At 32.6% G+C, this 19,037-nt stretch overlaps 2 protein-coding genes across 5 annotated transcripts in view; both read left to right on the forward strand.

Annotated features, from left to right (window-relative positions):
- The first annotated feature begins 8,172 nt into the window (after positions 1-8,172).
- Positions 8,173-9,784, forward strand: LOC117569365 (uncharacterized). The gene is made up of 2 exons (XM_034250496.2): positions 8,173-8,274; positions 8,911-9,784. The coding sequence occupies exons 1-2, from the start codon at positions 8,272-8,274 to the stop codon at positions 9,553-9,555; spliced, it is 648 nt and encodes a 215-aa protein (XP_034106387.1). The 5' UTR covers positions 8,173-8,271; the 3' UTR covers positions 9,556-9,784.
- A 7,382-nt stretch (positions 9,785-17,166) lies between these two features.
- LOC117569548 (myb-like protein AA) overlaps positions 17,167-19,037 on the forward strand; it is a 31,252-nt gene continuing 29,381 nt past the window's right edge. For 2 of the 4 annotated variants that reach the window (XM_052005862.1, XM_052005863.1), the window contains exon 1: positions 17,361-18,229. The gene's annotated coding sequence lies outside the window, so the exon portion shown is untranslated. Of the gene's footprint in view, positions 17,278-17,360; positions 18,230-19,037 lie in introns of those variants that run through there. The other 2 variants (XM_052005861.1, XM_052005860.1) reach the window with 2 other exon arrangements.

The raw sequence follows: 19,037 nt of genomic DNA on the forward strand, positions 1-19,037 counted from the left end.
GGAGCGTACTCGTATAATAGGCCGATCAGCATCAATTAAGAAAATAATCCGCGCATTATGCGAATAGTATATAAATATTATTTGACAACAGCCAAGCGGCAAAAACTGTCGTCGAGTGGTCACAATGTTAAACACGAAACATAGAGAGACAGAGAGAGAGGGAGAGAGAGAGATAGAACGATAGAACGATAGAAAGAGAGAGAAGGAAGTATTACGGTTTGGGGATTAAGGGACCATTATGCGAACATTTTCAACATATGCTAAACGAGCGGAAAAAAAACGACTCCTGAACCGTGTCATGTGGTTCGTTGTACTTAATGATGATGCTGCTGATGACTCCAATGCGGATGCGGACGTGAATGTGGATGTGGATACAGATCTGTGGATGCCTTTTGGGGGTCAGTGGCGACGACGAATGCTGCTGCCTGTTGATAATAATGATGATGTTGCCGCTGACAGGTGTTACACGGCGTATACATGACATTTATGAACTGCAAGGACACAAATGCAGCAACAAGATTTTGTGCATTTGCAAAGATATTTTATTTTTGTAGAAAAATGTATTTTAAATCAATTCGAATTGAATTGTTAGATTTTTATTATAAACATCACAAAAAATATAAAATAGTATATTATATAAATTAAATTATATGAAAGCATGTTTATCATAAACAGTAAACCAATATAAATATATATTTTGAATGAAATAATATTGTTTAAAAAGCAGAAATATAATATATAGCTTAAGTCTATTCGTATAATATTCAAACAGTCAAACTAAAAGAAAATATATATTTTAAATGAAATCATGTTTTAGTAAAACATTTGTATTATAAGCACCAAAACAATATTCAATTTTATTAAAATAAGTTCATACTTTAAGAAGCTTTTATAAATATATAAATAGCAAGACAATATTCAAATATATTTGAAATTATTATTAGCAAAATAATAATAAAATATATTGAAAATCAAATAAAATTATAGTAAAATATAATTAATATAAATAGTAATACAATATTAAAATATGTTTGAAATCAATGCTTATTGTTTATCAAGATTTTATAAATAGAAAAATAATATAAAAATATGTTTCAATATAATTCGTATTGGCAAAACAATATCAAAATATAATTTAAGTGAAAACAAATAATATTAAAAGATATTTAAAATAAATATCTAAACAATATCAAAATTATTAAATGCTTTTAATTACAAACAGCTAAAAGCCATTGCGTCATTTACGCTCTCTGAATGTTTAAGAAATATTAATTTAATGTTTTAAATATGACCTGAAGCTGTTGGTTATATGTACATATTTTATATTTCGTAGCTGATTATTAATGTTGTCTTCGTGTCAATAAAAACATCTTTTGGCACTATTAATTATAGTTTAACACAATTAATCAATATATCGAAAATCTGTAATTGAAATTGAAATTTTATTTGCTAATTGTTTTCTCATTAAATTCAATTCAATGTTAACATAATTGAATGTTGTTTTCATTCGCAAAGCAATTAATTGTGTTATAGTTTGTGGGGGAAAAGAATGAATTGTTTAAGTCATTATAATTTTTGAGTTATTGACAGCTAAAGAATGAAGAGCGTTTAAATTCAACAAGAATTTAAAGCAATAAATAATCTAAGTAATATAGCAAAAACCATGAAGTATAATATTTATTTATAGTGCATATATATTATTTATTATTAAGTACAATATTTATTTATGAATAGATTTCAAAGCGTCTGAAACGTGCTTCAAATTGAAATAGTTTTAATACTTTGATGATTAAAGCAGCAATATTTTTACCAACTACATTCAAAGGGTTTTTTTTTTAAGGGGGCTGCATTTGACCCTCATTTTGGATGTGAGATTGCAATTAAGCAACAAACGTGTTGCACTTGCGCTCTAATTGCATTTTGTGTGACTAAATGCAAAAATGTTGCAATTTATATTTATTTATACGCACAGCAGGCGGCCAACAAAATAAACAAGTTCAAAAACTTGGCAAAAATACCAAATGCACACACACACACACACACTTGAACATGTTGAAATGCATTTCAGTTTTCAGTTTTCAGTTTTTGGCAAAGTGGCGCATTGAGGCATTTAACCAAATTCATCATACGCACCGTTGCACAGCTTGCACCTAAACTAAAATAACAACAACTTTACCATAAATTCGCATTTGCATTGAGTGTAAATCAAACCAACAGACCATGAGACAGGTGGAAGGGAGATATACATACATATAATAATAATAGTTGGAGGAGTTGGGGCGATTGTTAGCTGGTTATGTATTTTGATGACCATAATGTAAAGATCAAAAGGCCATCAAATGCTCTCGTGAAACGTTTTATGAGTGTGTGTGTGTGCGAGTAACAAAAGCAAAATAAAAAAATATTCACAACAATTGCAGGCTAGTCAACACTTAAAACACATAAATATAGCAGGCAAATGAACAACAATTCAAAATTCAATGGGATTATCTGAATAACAATGCCAGTTTCCATAGTGTTCTCTGTTTTCTCTGAAAAAGTCAAGCTAAGAATGGTAATTTGAAAAAAGAAGTTTAAATTTGATAACCATAAAAATGTGAATAAAAGATATCGATTGAAAGTTTGGCATTTATATTTATCTATATATTTTATTTGCCAGTTATAAAGGATCTTAAAAATATTTCAATTTTCAAAAGAATTTTAGATTCTAAATGCTTAAAAATGGAGAAGATATCGATTAAATGTTTGGTATATATTTTTGCTTATGTATTTTTATTTAAAGATAAAATGTACTATTTTTAAATATTTAATTTTATAAAAACAGTCAATTTGTGTGTCAAAAGTATCGTTAAAATCTTTGACATTTATGCTTGTCAATAAATTTTTATTGTGTTAAAAAAATTAAATTTAAATATATAAATATAAATACAAATATTTAAATAAAAAGGATATTAAATTTGCAAACGCATCATGGTCGATGCAAAACATATTAATGTTGCTATATTATATATTCAGTATGTTTTATTAAAAGTCAAAAGAGAATGTTTTATTTAAAAATATTTAATTGTTATAAAACATTCATCAATATTTTTCGCATGACATTTATACAAAAAAAATATTAGAATTAACTTTAAATACTGTTCAAATCAGCTTCAATTCATTATTAAATACTGAGAAAATACCATAATTCACTAAAAATACTGTAAGTAAGTTTCAATTCATTATAAAATACTAAGAAAAAACCGTAATTCACTTTAATTCAGTATTAAATACTAAGAAAATACTACATTCCACTTAAAATACTGTAAACTAGGTATAATTAATTATCAATTGGCTTTCAATTAAAGCAAACTTTTTACCTTAAATGCAAAATAAACTCATTATTCGACTTACAAGCGATCTTTATGCAGCTGATAAGCTTTACAAGGATAAGCCACGGCACTCGACTAAGCAATTAATTGCGCTTGTTGAGCGCGCGAAAACTCAATTTGCTTGAAGTCCGCTCAACGAGTTTTCGGGCTGGTCGGGAACGTCAAATGCCATCAATTTGGCCAACAATATTCACGACAATTAACAAATTAATTGCCTACTTTGAGGCGCGCTCGAAGCTAACACACACACACGCAAGCACACACACACATAAACACTCTTACACAAATACACTCTTACTCATACTCTGCGATGCACAAGGCACAAGGCTGTGTTTGCTGTGATGCTCGTAAGCAAATTCCCAATGGCGTCTTAGTTTTATGGCCAGCAAACAGAAGCAACAGCAACAACAACGAGCAACAACAACAACAACAACAGCGACAAGGACAAAGCGGACCACAAAAGCTGAACGCTAATGAAATTTCCAAGCTGAGCTGCCACAGCTCAGTTGCCCTGGGAGTTCAGCTGCTGCCCGGTAGGTGGCGTATTTGCAAAGCTTTTAATATAATGACACATTATCATGGGTAGCAAGTCAAAGGCGAGCGACAACAACAACACACACACAAACAAGCAAGCACTCTCACTCATATGCACACACACACTAATGTAGTTGCGGAGTTACAAATGAGCAGATAACGCTGAGTAGCATCAGACTAGGCTAAGAAGATGAGCGGATGACAGACTGAGAGACAAGCAAAGGGAACTGAAAGCAACAGAAACTCTGATAGCAACTGCGGCCAAGTTGCATTGACTGGTAATCCTTTGGTATTTGATATGATTATTAATTAATTAATTGATTTACCTTTATAGTTTTTAGTTTGTAATAAGCATGTAATATTCCGTATTTCTATTGATCTTTATGAAAATAGTAATAACTTATTTTCATTCACAATCGATGTAACATCTTCTTCCAATAAATTGTAAATATTGATGATATACATAAGTAAGAAATAAGCTAAAAGCCTCTACATATATTGCTTTTGAAATACTATAGGGTTTATTTTAATTATATGTAACTATTATAAATAAATAAAAAAGAGAGTTGCAGCTGAGTTTGGACTATGATAAACACTTCGGATTTTATTGCTCTACTAGAAATTTGAATACCAGAAATATAAGCTTCTAACATTGCTTTCTGAAAATATATTTGGGTCAAGATGTCTTCATCGAATTCGACAAATTAATAGACCCATTCATACTTTAAAGAAGATTTATAAAATAAGACTTTAACACTCTTCATTTAATGTCAATATTCCAATATTTCTAATAATAATTATATGTGTTAATTTGTGAAGTTTTTTAGTATTCATTTTGATTTACCTTACATTATTTTTCACTTTATTTAATCACCAAACTCGTTTTCTTCTGGTTTGTTTAAGCATTTACAATTATAAATTCACATAATATTATGATATTCAATTTTTTATACAATATGTTCTAAATAAGTATTTTCGAATATTTGAATATTAATTTTATGTAATTAGTAATTACAAGAAAAATAACTAATTAAAGTGCCTTAACTATTTGAACTATTCGATTCAGAAGTCCGTAACTTCTCTTTTCTCGTACTAATTGTGCAATAAAGTGTGCAATATGTTAAAGAATTATGCAGCAGACACTCGATATGTAAATAAATGTGGTGTTATAGCATTTTTGCCTGTAATACTTATTACGTTTCTTGTGCTGCACTCGACTCTCGGCTTTGTTGTTGTCTATTTTATATGTATTTACAGTCGATTTATTGCTATCGCATTTATTTATTTCCATTTGATGCTGCTGTTGTTGTTGTTGCTGGCATTACGCATACGCCCCGTAAGTGGGCATTTTGGGTTCGAAGCGTTCACGTTGTGAAATGCGATTTAAATTGTCCAAAAAATGCAAACAAACTGCAAACGATGCGCTGCCCACTTCAGTGGCTGCTCTTCTCTGTCTATTGCACTTCCCTCTTCCCCTCTCTTCGGGTCTCTGCTGCATTTCATTCGCATTATAAAATATGCAACAGCAGCAACGCTTGTTACAACAATGACAGTATCAACAACGGTTGCAGCAACAGCAACAACAACAAAAATAACTGAAATTGCCATCGCATCCATTTAATTTCATTTTAATGCACAGCATATCCTGGCAAGGTGTCCTTTACCCCTCTCTCCAACCCCCGCTCTTGATCATCCGTCTGCCTTTGTCCTTATGCAGTGAGTAAACAATTTTGCCTTATCAAACAATCGAAATATTTGGGGCGTACTTAATGCTCTCTGCTCTGCTCTGCCTACGGGGCGTGGCCAATTAAATGCCTCCGACTCAGTTAAATGCATAATTTTTCAAGAGCTGCACATTATTGCCATTATTATTGTTGTTGTTGCTGGTATTATTATTATTGTTATTATGGCTGTCATTTGTATTTGCCCGTTGTCTGTGTTTGTCAAGTGTTGATCGTGTTTTTATGACTGCTTCACATGAATTAATGATGGCCAGTTAAACCAAGTGCTGAGTGTAGTTTCAATCGGCAGAGATAAGTTCAATGAAGCTGTATTTTATGATTGAAGAAAGCCAGGGGAAATTTGGGAACAGGCAAACTAAGGGAGGATAGGAGTGTGAAATTTTGTTGCAGAGTCGAATTGAATATTAAATAACGAAATATATTATAGAAGATAAATAATTGAAATGCCACAAATTAAAGAAAGTCTATAAGAAAAACGGTTTCTTTTCTACTTGAATAGAATACAGCCAAGAGTTTAGTTATTATTAACAATATTTATATTATTTTAATAAGTTTTTGAGAAGATTAGAGAGAATGTGAAGAAAGGTAAATTAAACAAAGGATGGTAAAAGTTGGTTGAAATATTTTAAAAATAAATAAATGTAACATAAACAAAAGAGAATAAAATATAAAATAGTTTTCATTCGAATCGAAAATAAAAATCACTAATCCTAATAGTTATTATGCTAGTTTAACATGAGGTATACAAATAATTATGTTATACAATAAATTTATTCACAGTTAATTAGTTCTCGAAAATAAGTGCTTTATTGTAACAATTGTTTATTTAATATAATAACATGCTCCTCAGAATTTCATTTTTTGAAACAATACAAACGATTAATAAAAAATAATAAGTAAATACAAAATTAACAATTTAATTTAAAACTATATCTAAATAATATACTGGTTTATAAGCTATAAAGCTTGGTTACTGGATTAATATTTCATTTAGTATGAAATATTGATTGAATGTGTTAAATTAAAATTGCCGCCATAAAGTTCATTAACTTGAGAAAATGTAACGAAAAATAAAATAAAAAATATACATTTATTTATTAAATTAATAAGAAATTTAATTGTGTTGTAGATAGAGTACTGGCTGTCGGGGCAAATACAGCTTAATAATGTGCCATTAACTACAATGTGAAATTATTTTAAATATTAAATATATTTTTGAGGTCCAATTATCTTGGAAGTGCAATTAAGTGTGGGTGCAATTTAATTGAGATTATACTGCAATTATTTTAAGTTGCATTTATGTTTTAAAAGCCTTCATTTAAAATGTGTTAAATATTTATTAAAATTAGCAATGCTTTAATTATAGAATCTAAAGTATGACGTTTGCGTTGCCCTTAAACAAATGTAATTTACTTATGTATGTTAACCTCTTGTTTGTGTTAAATGTACTTGGACACTTGAAGCCATGTCTTTCGCTTGTGGCATTGTCCACTCATGACCAAAAATAAATGTGGATAATTGCTTTATAAATATAGCGCTCAAGTTTGCCAAAAATAGCAAGTGCAAAGATACTCAAAAGTTTGCCAAAAAACTAAAAACTGAAGAAGAAAAAATGTTTGCAAAAAGAATGTGTTGAAGCAATTGCGGATCTTCAAGAATTCCATTGGGGTTATGTAAAACATTTGCTTAAGACGTATTTCAATTACAAGTGAGCGCATTAAAAGTAATAATAAAGCATTACATAACAATGGGCAACAAAATGATATGCTCGTTAATAAAAAACTGAAGTGACTCGAACAAAGCAGGAAACAAAACCAATTGTTTTTTTTTTTGGCTATTGATGTGTTGCTGAAATGTGGCAATATTCAAGGCCAGAGAACGTTTCGAGTGTTCTATCGAGGTGCTTGAACTAAGTGGCTAACAAAATGCGTAGAAAATTGAACTCAACTTAGGAGAAGTTGCAGATATTATGGTAATATACTTAAAACTTTTATGATCCATTGTCTTGTAAGAATTAACCAAATACGGTAGCAAATCAAAAGCGAACTGTAACTGAAACATAACATCGCACCTTCACCTCTAAGATACAAAAAAAATCTAATGTATCTGAAGCCACTTGAGATGCAAAAACCTGATCCAAAAATAATAATAATAATCATAATCATAATTGTAGTCAAGTGCGTGGCCAGCTGAGAGTTAAGTGCTGAGAGCTGAAGGCGGACATCGTGCGGCCAAAAACGTCGATTGGTAGGTTCGTTATAGCCATCATCAAGTGGTTAATAGAGCTGAAGCTGACGCTAACGCTGAGGCTGAAGCCCAAGCTCGCTTTGATGCGCACTTCACTTCTCAACGCTCGGCTCGATCTCATCTCAGTTCGCTTTGATTTGATTTCCATTCGTTTTGTTACTTCGGCTCCAAACCAGATTTGATATAGTATGAGTGTGCGTGTGTGTGTGTGTTTAGACCACCGGCAAGAAAACAGCTGTGGGATGATCCCCATAATGTTTCGCTATAAATACGCTAAGCGATTTAGACCAAGACATCATTGGGTTCAATACCTACGACACAGTAACATCTTCAGTCAGTTCGCATAGTTCGATTCTTCGAAGGACTAAAGCTACAGCATGGTGAGTGTCCTGCGCTGCTCAAAGAGTTGCTGTTCAAGCACAGCTAACAAACTACAAAATACATACTTCAATTCTACAGTTTCCAGTTACAAAAAATCTTAAAATATACAAGTTGAATAAAAGTAAAATAAAGTTCTCATCAAAGAGTTGCTTAACTTAAAAGTACATTTAAATTGGTGTAATACAAATAATAAATAAATTCAAAATAAAATAAATACATCATAGATTTGTGCGAGTGCAGCTTAAGAAAATCTAAGCTATAAATAAATATATAGAATGAGTAACACATCAGTTGAAAGTTTTATAGATTTTCAATAATTCTTCAAAAGAAACAATCAATTGATTGATTATAACTTTATTAAACTGATACTACTTCGCACATCAATCAAAAGACTCATAAATTTCCGCTACAATATTGAAAGATATTGAAGATATTTTCCAGATCATTTTATAGTACAATTTCAAACACTTTTAAAGTGATATTATAAATTTAAATCTTTCATGAAACTAAACTACGCCTTATCTCCAAAATAGTTTAGCAAAAGTAATGCTATTAATCTTAAAATCTCATAAAAGTAACCAACACATTATCTCCACATTATTATCAAAAATTTCTCTTCTTCTTTCCCTCCACAGAAACTCTTCATTGGCGCCCTCACCCTCTGCCTGGTGGCCTTTGCTGCCTCCCAGTCCGCTGATCCCGCAGTCGCCGATCCCTCGGTGGAGTATCTGCCCCCCGTTGGCGATGAGGCTGCCCCTCTGTCCGAGGATGGCTACCGCTACAAGACGGTGCGTCGGTTGAAGCTGCGTCATCGCCGCGAGGTGCCCAGCCAGGAGTATCTGCCACCCAACCAGGAGTATCTGCCCCCTGTTGATGCCGCTGAGATCGGAGACACCAAGGTCGCTGATGATGGCTACCGTTACAAGACTGTGCGCAAGCTGAAGTTGCGTCGCCACCGTCGTGATGTCTCCGAGATCGCTGAGCCCAGCGCCGAGTATCTGCCCCCCGTTGAGGTTGAGCTTGCCCCCGAGCTGAAGACCGTTCTTGGTGCCGATGGTTATCGCTACAAGACCGTCCGCAAGCTCAAGCTGCGTCGTCACCGTCGTGAAGCCGAGGCTGAGGAAGCCGCTGCCGCTGAGGCCACCAACGGCGAGTACTTGCCCCCAGCTGAGGAACCTGCTGTTGCTGAGGTCAAGGCTGCCGAGGAGGGCACCGAGGTTGGCAAGGATGGATACCGCTACAAGACCGTGCGTCGCATCCGTTACCGTTACCGCCATTAAGCTCACTAAGCTAGCTGACAACCCGAACTTAGGCACATTGAACCAAATTGATCCTGATAGTACATAGAGTTAATCAGGCGCAGCATCGAGTGAATTTCATTTCTCCTCCCCCGCTCGCGTCTGATGCTCGACACAATCCCTTGTACAACTCTCTTTTTTACAACGTTTTTAAATTAGTATTTCAACTGTCCCCTCCGAAGCATAAAGAATAATAAAGTTTATTCGCAGAAAATTTACATAAATCTTTGTTATTCAATGGGAAAAGATTTCAGAGCATCTTGGAATAAATCTAAAATATTTTATATTTTAGGGATGCAAACAAAGTAAAGTAAGTAAAGTAAAGGGTAAAAAAATGGTTGAAATTCAGTCTGAAAATATATCAGTACTTAACTTGGAGTTACTTGAAAATCATTTCTTTACTTGAAGAAAGTGTGCTAAAATGTTAATAATAAATTGAGAATATAATTTAGGACTTATCAGATGGAAGTAAATTTAATAATTAGATATACATCTGGCAACCCTACTAGTGTTCATCTGGGCACATTGTCAATAAGTATCGATAGTTCGATACAATCCTTTTTGAAGTTAGAGTCTCTCCTAAGTTATGTGCTCAGCGATAAATGCAACTGAATGCAAGTAAGTAATGTACTTTTAATACATAAATAAAACTTTGTTAAAATCAAATTACATCAATATTTATAATGAAATAGAAAAATTTTAAAGCTCTTAACAATTTACAATAAAGTAAATTTCGTTATTTAAAGTAGAAGATTTAAACGTGATTTATTTTTATTTTTATATGGCACCTAAGGTTTTTCCATCTGTTAGCATAGATTCAATTTAAAATCTTGTATATTTAGTTTTAGTCATGTTAAAAAGAAAACTTTAGGAAAGACAACTTTTTACGATTTTTTTTAAATTAGTTTCTTACACCAATATGGCATTTACATCTACTCTTTATTACTACTCTTTAGTGCCAAATTACTTAATAGACTGATTTATAATTCATTTTTATTTGTTCGTAAAATTATATAATGTTTGTCAATGGAAACTCAGCTGGACGAATACTTTTGAGACTTCTTTTCCTATATAGCAAACACCTAACAAATGGGAATAAGGCAGAATAACTCAGTATTAAATTTTGAATAAATTTCGCTGTGCATTAAAAAGCAAACAACTTAATCGTTTATGCACTTGTTTTTAAAGTCCATGGTCAAAAGTATTGAAATAAATTCGATTATTGGTCAAGTTGTATTGCCTGCCAGCTGCTTGATAAGCAGCAACTTCGTTTTTTTTATGTTAAGCTCATCAACATCATCATCATTATCTTTACGAGTAGCACTCTGTCATTTTGTGGCACTCAAAAATCAAATCAAAATGAAATTTTTGCTAAATTGCACATTAAAATACAGAGCGACCGAACGAAGCAAATGGAGAAAAACTGCACACAAAAAAAGCCAATGAGGGAAATGGGTACCCCAAAAAAAAAAAAAAAAAAAAAAGAAATCAGAAAAAACATAAGAAAAAAAAACGGAATTGAAATCAATGGAGAAGTAGTATATATTGTTGTTGTAATGGCCAGTGGGAAAAAAATGAGGGTAAGGAGGAGGAGAAGAGGGGCGAATGGCGAAAAGAACTTTCGGCAAATTGCAAAATTCTATTTAGAAATGAAGTGTGTGCTTTTAGGCGCACCAGCTGAGCGCGCCGGCAAGTGCAACGACTTCGACCCTCAAGTTCTCCTCTTTTCTCCCCTCACTTTTCCTCTTCTGCTTCTCCTTCATCGTTCCGCTATTTTTCGGTCAACTTTTCGTAATATTATTTTGCATTTATTTGCCCAGCGTTTCGGACTTCTTTGTTTTCTTTCGTTGCTTTTTGCCTTTTTATCCGGCACGGAAAAAAAATACGAAGAAATATGGCAAATTACAATATTGTAGCTGCTTCATCGTTTTCGTTCTTTCTCTCTCTCTCTCTCTCTCTAGCTCTTTCTCTCTCTGGGCTTGCAAAGGTAAATCAAACATTCTGTGAACCAAAACATAAAGTTACGTAATTGAGCGCTTGACTTTGTGATGCTGCGGACTGCAAAAGGTTGCCGAACCCAACCAAAAATCTTAAGAGCTCCGCGAATTTTAATTTTGTAAAAGCTTCGCGAAACTCGCAATTGAAATTGGTGCTCATAAAGCTGCTTAAAGAAGTGATTTTTTTTAGAATTAGCTGAAATTGTGCTACTTAAACTTAGACAGCTTTTGGAGACATTTTCCAACAAGTTATTTGTGGTTGATTTAGGTTTTTAAAGGATAGCTAAAATATTAGCTACTTATGTGTTTAGCAAAAATGATTTATAGTTTTAATTTCCAAATCTGCTGATAAGCTTTGAGTAATAATTTCACGTCTCTTCAAAAGCTGTACAACAAAAAGCTTTTAACAACTTCGGAAATTCATAATTTCAATCAGTTGCTTAACATGTTATTTGATTTTTTTTTTATATATTTTACTTATTTTGGGATGTAAAAATCTTTAAATAATATTTATTAATATTTATGTTTTTTTAATTTTAATTTTTTTTTTAGATACAATTTCTTTCATCATTAAAAACTTTTAAATGGCTTGGGCTTTGACAATTCCTATTTTGTTTTTTTTTTTAATAGATACAATTTAATTATTATTAATATTATTATTATAATTTAAATTAGAATAATAATTCATATAAATATTGTTATTCTAACTAATATTTTGTAATAAAATTATTGGAGTGTAATTGGAATTATTTAAATAAATAAATAAAATTATAATATATAATATATCATATGTATCCAGTTCAACTTGCTATTAAACTGGCATTTATTTGATTTTTTCCTTTATTTTAGTATTCAATTCAGACGAAGATAATGCGAAGAATGTTATCAATATTTTTCTTATTGAATTTGTGGTTTTGCTAATTGAATAATTTATGTGTGGTATTTGATTTAATTTTTGAAAACACCACAATTAATTGACAAATCTCTCTCGAAGAGCGTAATCTTAAGTGTTAGATGCATAGATAAGGTAAGTGGGCGTAACTCCTGCCAATTAAAATCAAAATACCACACACACTTTATGCAAATATCATTTACGTCTCAGCATGCGACTAAGAAATTTATACGCATCACTTGACTGACAGAAAGAAAGCAAGAGACAACAGATGTGGAGATAAGTAAGAGAGAGAGAGAACGAGTTAACATAAATTATTGAGGCTGAATTGTCTGTGAATTTGATAGAAACAATTTGTAGCTAATTTCATTGAGGATTTTGCTAATTGCGTTTGCGGCAAATGCATTACAATTGAGCAAAAATATTTGAGATTCCATAAAATCAAAGTCAATTATGACATGCTCTTTGCGACTCGAATTGGGAATTGAGTGTGAAGACACTAAATAATTATGAATTTGCAGCTTATTAAATGGCAAATGATATCGCAGTTGATAAAGTACTCCGTATATCTGTGGAATGTCTAAAGTCGCTTTCGTCATTTGGCTAAATGTCAAACGGAAGCCGGGAGGCGACACATGGCTGAAAAAATCGTACAAGATAATATTTAAATGGATTTTTAATGGAGAGCGACGGCGACCAGCTGCCAGTGTGTGATAGAAGAGGGAGGGGAGGGGATTGAAATATCTCTGACAGAAAGATAACAACATTTTGAGTGAGTGAGAGAGTAAGAAGCGAGAGTCTGTTTATGAGTCAAGCAAGCCTCAAGACGATTTGCCTTTAAATGCTTCACCTCAATTTGCCAGCAAATGGCAGACACATAATTGAAAATTTCGCCAAGTACTTGGTACTCAGTATTCGGTACACGGTACTCGTTACTCACTACTCCATTCCACTCTATTTCAGTTTGCAACAACTGAAAAAAAATAGACCCCAAAAAATGGGAGAGAGAAAAAAAAAAGCAGTTGCCTATTGCACAAGCATAATTTTAAATAATTCACAAGTTTTCTGCTCAAAAACTTTCGTTTCTCCCTCTGCAAAAGTTTTTTGTGTTTAACTTTGACTATTTTTGCCTTGATGATGATGTTGTTCTTGCTCGTTCTCGTCGTAGCCAATCGCTGCTAATTGGACTAGGCCAGTCCAGGCCAGGCAAACATAGCCGGCTGCAGATGTTGAGGCCACTCTGGGTCAGGCCGAAACCGATTCAAATAAATGGCAAGTGAATTCCCAAAAAAAATCTGAAACGAGCTTTTCAAATTGCTCACTTCAAAGGCAAAAAAATGAATTATCAATCTTTTTGCTGATCGAAACTCAGCATCTTCTAAATAACTTACCAAAGCCAACTGACAGTTCTGCATCATTGAAAGGAATGGTCAGAATAGGCTTTAAAAAACGATTACTGTTTAAATCAAAATAGTTTTTATTTTATAAATAAAAATTGTATGAATTGTTAAGAATTGTTGTGCTCAACAACCTATATTATGTGTTTAGCATAAAAACACATTGTAAGAATTTTTAATTTAAAATTTAAAATTATTTTATTTTAAATTAATATATTTTTAAATAACATTTAATTCATTATAAATAAAATTTTTAATATTTTGTATTTTTAATTAAGATATTTAAAAAAATTATAAATATAATAATAAATAAATAATATATGTTTTAAATATAAATTTTCTAAAGTCTCATTACAATATTTAAATAAATAAAATTAAAAAATAAACTGTCAGTTCAGAAAAAATATTCTTAATATTTAAGTCTTCATAACAAACTATAAAATTGTGTTCGGAACAGAGCTAAAAAAAATAAACATAAAGTAAACTTGAAAATTTAGAATATAATGAAATATATGTAGTTTTAATTAAATGTTAAATTAAATTAAATTAAATTAACCCGTTTGTTATACGTATAAATTTTATGTGAAAAAATGCAAAGAATGTCACTTAAATATTTTCAGGCACTGTAACAAAATCTACTTAAGATATGTTATTATATATTCTTTGTGACTTTTTAGTAAGATTGACACTGATTATAATGAATTTAGTTGATTGTATAACATTTTCTTTGAAAAAGTTAAGTATGTAGTTAAATTATTATACTAGTCAACTTTATTTAACATTAAAAGATAAGATTATGTGATAAATTGATCAGATTTATTAAATCGAAATAAAAAGTACAATGTAAGGAACAAAATATAATAGATTTTTAAGTGAAAATATGTTTACAAAAAACCTATTTCAAATTATTATTTATTACAAATTTTGTTAGCAGATCAAAAGTTTTGCCAACAAAAAGACTTAATTTAAAGCGATTTCAATAATGTGTTTAAATCTTGCGATTTGATAAGCTTTCAACGTAGATCAACAAACTGTCGTAAATCCGTTGTAAACTAGTTCAGAAGTGGTTCCCAAGATGATAGATAGACAAGGCGAATGAACGTATCTGAAAAGTAGCAACAAATTGAAGATACTCAAATGTAAATACTTGTACACGCATGTAACGTTTGCATTGTTGTTAATTAATCTCATTCAAAATATTGGACCGTGTGTCGAGCACTGGCCGCTTCATCAGCATCAGCAAGCACACTTACACACACACACACACTAGCACACGTCCACAGTAAGATACATATACATATGCATATGCATGTTGATAAGTCTAACAATGCGAATGGGAGGCAATGGAATAAAATGATGGGCATATGCTTGCAATGGCCCACAGAGCAACGATTGATAAATACGAATGCCGACGTCGTCGTCGTCGTCGATGGTGACGGCGACGGCGACGCTGCTTATTTTTCAGATGACCAAACGCGACGTCGAGATGTTGACGACGACGGCAATGGCAACTGACGGACACACAAGCGAAAAAGTAAATAACAACTGCGGCAGCGGCGGAGGCAGCGAGTAATAAAGTTGATTGCAGGCAGTAGCAAGCGGCAAATTGAATATTTGTCTTTGTATGCATGTGATTGCCCATCTGTGTGTATGTGGGCGTGTGTGCATGTATTTGGCTTTGTTTGTATTTGTTCGCATTGTTAAATGTCAGCAACAGCAACAGCACAAATAACAACAACAACCACATCGAAGAGAGCGCATATTTGAGCTCTCACATGCTAGATGTGTGTGGCTGCTGCGCTGCTGCTACATACTTCTGCTTCTGCTGACATGCCATTGTTAACGGTACGACGACATCTCTGCCAATCTCAGTCTCTCCAATGCCTGCTAACAACGCTAGTAGTTTTGTGGTCCAGCTTCAAGGGCAAACGCAACCCTCGCTCACCAATCAACAACTAACGATGCTCTCTTTGGTTGCCGCTCTCTCTTAAAAGTTTACTTGCTGTGGTTGCTTGTTGCTTTGTTTTTGTTTTACGGCTGCTGCGTCTTTTGCTGCTATTGCCAATCTTGGGCATTATCGATTTTCTTTTGTTTACATAGCGAGTACTCGCATTTGTTTGTTTGCCATTGTTGTTGTTGCTGTTTATGTTCTGTGGCTGCGCTGCGCCTTTAGATTTGGTTTTTGGTTTCGTGTTTATTTGCTTTTGCCCAGCAATAGTTGATAAGACAATTCAGCCAATTGAAGGGGCGGGGGCGCTATTGTATTGCTCGCCGATATGCGGATTTATTTATGGCTAGCGTATTAAGACGAATTATTTATTTATATTATGATCAGTTTGTATTTGCTTGATGAGATTACTAATCATTTTCTATGCTACTCAATTACTTGGGAGTTCTTAACACTAAGCTTATTAATTTGTCTGAATTTTTATATTATAGTAATCAGTTCTCTCAATTATTTTGTAAAATATGCTCGAAGTTAACTTGTTAATAAAATGAACGTATAATAAATTATTTTTTTTTTTTTTTGGTTAGAGATTAGGTTTTAATATATTTTTAAGGTAAATACTTTAGTATAATTGTTTTTATATACAGGTCTCTATGAATGCGTGAAATTATGTTATGTTGTTGGTTTTAAAATTATTAAAAATATTAGAAGGTATTTTTTAAATTATTATATACATTACTGGATCAGATTTATTTAGAGTAAATTGCATAATTTACTTATTATTTAATTTGAATAATCCAAATTTTTTTTAAATACTAACCTAACCTAACCTCACCTAATATGTCAATTAAGAGCGCCCGTTGTGTAGAAAGAATATCACAGCCGCTCCTGATAAAAATGCGAGCTCTTTCTTCTCTTCACTTGACAACAAGGCGCAGAGTGCATAGATTTATTGGCAACAGCGCAAATACTTCCCCCAATTGTTTACATCAGCAGAAAATAGAAAGCAGAAAGCACACAGCGCACATTAAGCATCCTCTCTCTATCTCGGCAACAACAACTGCGTTTTAATAACAACTAAGAGAGCCAAGCGAACGCAGCCCCAAAACAACGCGTGGGTCGGTCAGAGTGAGTGCTCACTCTCTTTGGCACACACAAACAAAAACATTGGCAGAGCGCAGCGCAGCGCCGACAGCAGGCAGAAGGCAGCTGGCAGAGCGGCGCGCTCTCTGAATGTGGCTTACGTGCGCTCATCATCAGTGGCTGCTGCGCCGCCAATTTGCAAGAAAATTTAAGTTCGTTTACAATTGGTTTTTGTGGGGCAGCAAGTTGTGAGAAAACAGCGATAGCAGCGACGAGCAGCAACACAGATGCTGCCAAGAAGTGGCAACAAAATGCCATTTCGATTGTGTGCCGCTAAATTCTAAATTCACGCGTAACAAAAGCAATAAACATTTGAATTAAATACGAGTAATATACAATAACAAAAATATCAATTGAGCTTGCAGTTGAGTATGCGAGTGTGTGTGTGTGTAGTTGTAGTTGCTGCTGTTGTTGTTGTTATTGCTACTCTCATTGCGTCCGCCCGCTTATTGTGTACATGTGTGAGCATATGTGTGCGAGTGTGTACGCACATACGTGTAGAGAAAGTGCAGTTGTGTTGGTGAATTTTGTGGTACATTTCGCGCTCACATCGTTTACAGATTTTTGTGGTGGCAAATAGTTGTTGCATAGCCTTCATACAACGCACAACAACAGCAACAATTACTAACACTGACAACGGCGACAAGTGGCAGCAACATCAGCATCAGCATCAGACGAGTAAATAACAATAACAACGACTACTTGTAGTACGTTTTGTGTGTGTTGTTAATTGAAATCAATTGAAATAAATTCTCCAACGTTGCTGCTCATATTGTTAATAAAGCAAAGCAGCAGCAAATAATAACAAAAAAATATTTAATAAAATATTTCAGTTGGCTGCGAAACCTCAAACCTGTATATAAATAAATATTTAAGAAAATCGCAGCACATTGTTTTCGAGGAAATTCAAATTGAAATTAAAACAAGTGCAAGTGTTTTGTGTTTTTTTAATAATTCTTTTTGCGGATTCTTTTGGTTTTTTGGTATCAGCGATTTTTCGTTGTTGTGCGTATTTTTAGCGTGCCTATATGTATGTGTGAGTGAGTGCAAGTGTGTGTAGTTTTGTGCAGTGCAGCAAGCACACAATTGAAAACGATTTAACAAGAAATTGGCAAAAAGCAAAAACAAAACAAAAGAAAAAACGTAACACAAATTGAAAGCTTCTGCAGCGACATTTCCGTTACGTAAGCACACAACGAAGACGACAAAGAGAGTGAGAGAGAGAGAGAGAGAGAGAGCGAGAGCGTAGCTAACAAAAAGGAAGCTTTACGAAGGATTGGTAAGTGTGAACAGCATGATGAAGTATTTGATGCTTTCACATTGACTGATTGTTAAATGACAAACACTGTGATAAAATATTGAATTTATCGATTTAATTAGTTAGTTACTTAGTTAAATTAAGCTATATATTTTTAATTATTACTTACGAAATAAGATTAAAAAGAATAAAAATTCTTTTTTAGATGAATTAATTTATATAATTTATTTTTACTTATTGTATCAAAAATGATTTTATTAATACCTTAAAATTAGTAAATTTTTTATTATCTCTTTTTATTATTTAAAATTTAAAATATTAATCTATAAATTACTAATTATTTAGAGATGTTATAATAATTTTTGCTATCATAAAGTGTTATTTTTATTAATATTTTAGTTTAATGTTTAATTCAATTTGAACTAGAAATTGTTAAAATAATTATATATTATATATGTATATCTTATGTCACTATCAGTTTCTTTGCGCTTTTAAAGTGTCTGAGAATTTGCATATATTACGCTTTCAATGCAATCTGGCTGCTTATTGAGGAACTTTAATTCGCATTCTTTGCGATAAGCGCATACAAAGCATTCTATAAACGTTAAGATGATAAATGCTATAGGAAATATATTGTTAAAATTTCTCGAAAAACTCTTTAGTCAAATCCAGAATACCCTTATTTTCAATAACTTTTGGAATTTCCAACTATATATAATAAGTCATAGTTATTTAAAAATTTACTTTTTTCGACAAAAGTCGGTTAAGAATCAGGTCAAATAGTTACTAATCATTTCTCCACTTTCTCAATTTCTTTGTGCGCGTCATT

The sequence above is a fragment of the Drosophila albomicans genome, chromosome 3 (genome assembly GCF_009650485.2).
Source record: "Drosophila albomicans strain 15112-1751.03 chromosome 3, ASM965048v2, whole genome shotgun sequence".
Taxonomy (NCBI): Eukaryota; Metazoa; Arthropoda; class Insecta; order Diptera; family Drosophilidae; genus Drosophila; species Drosophila albomicans.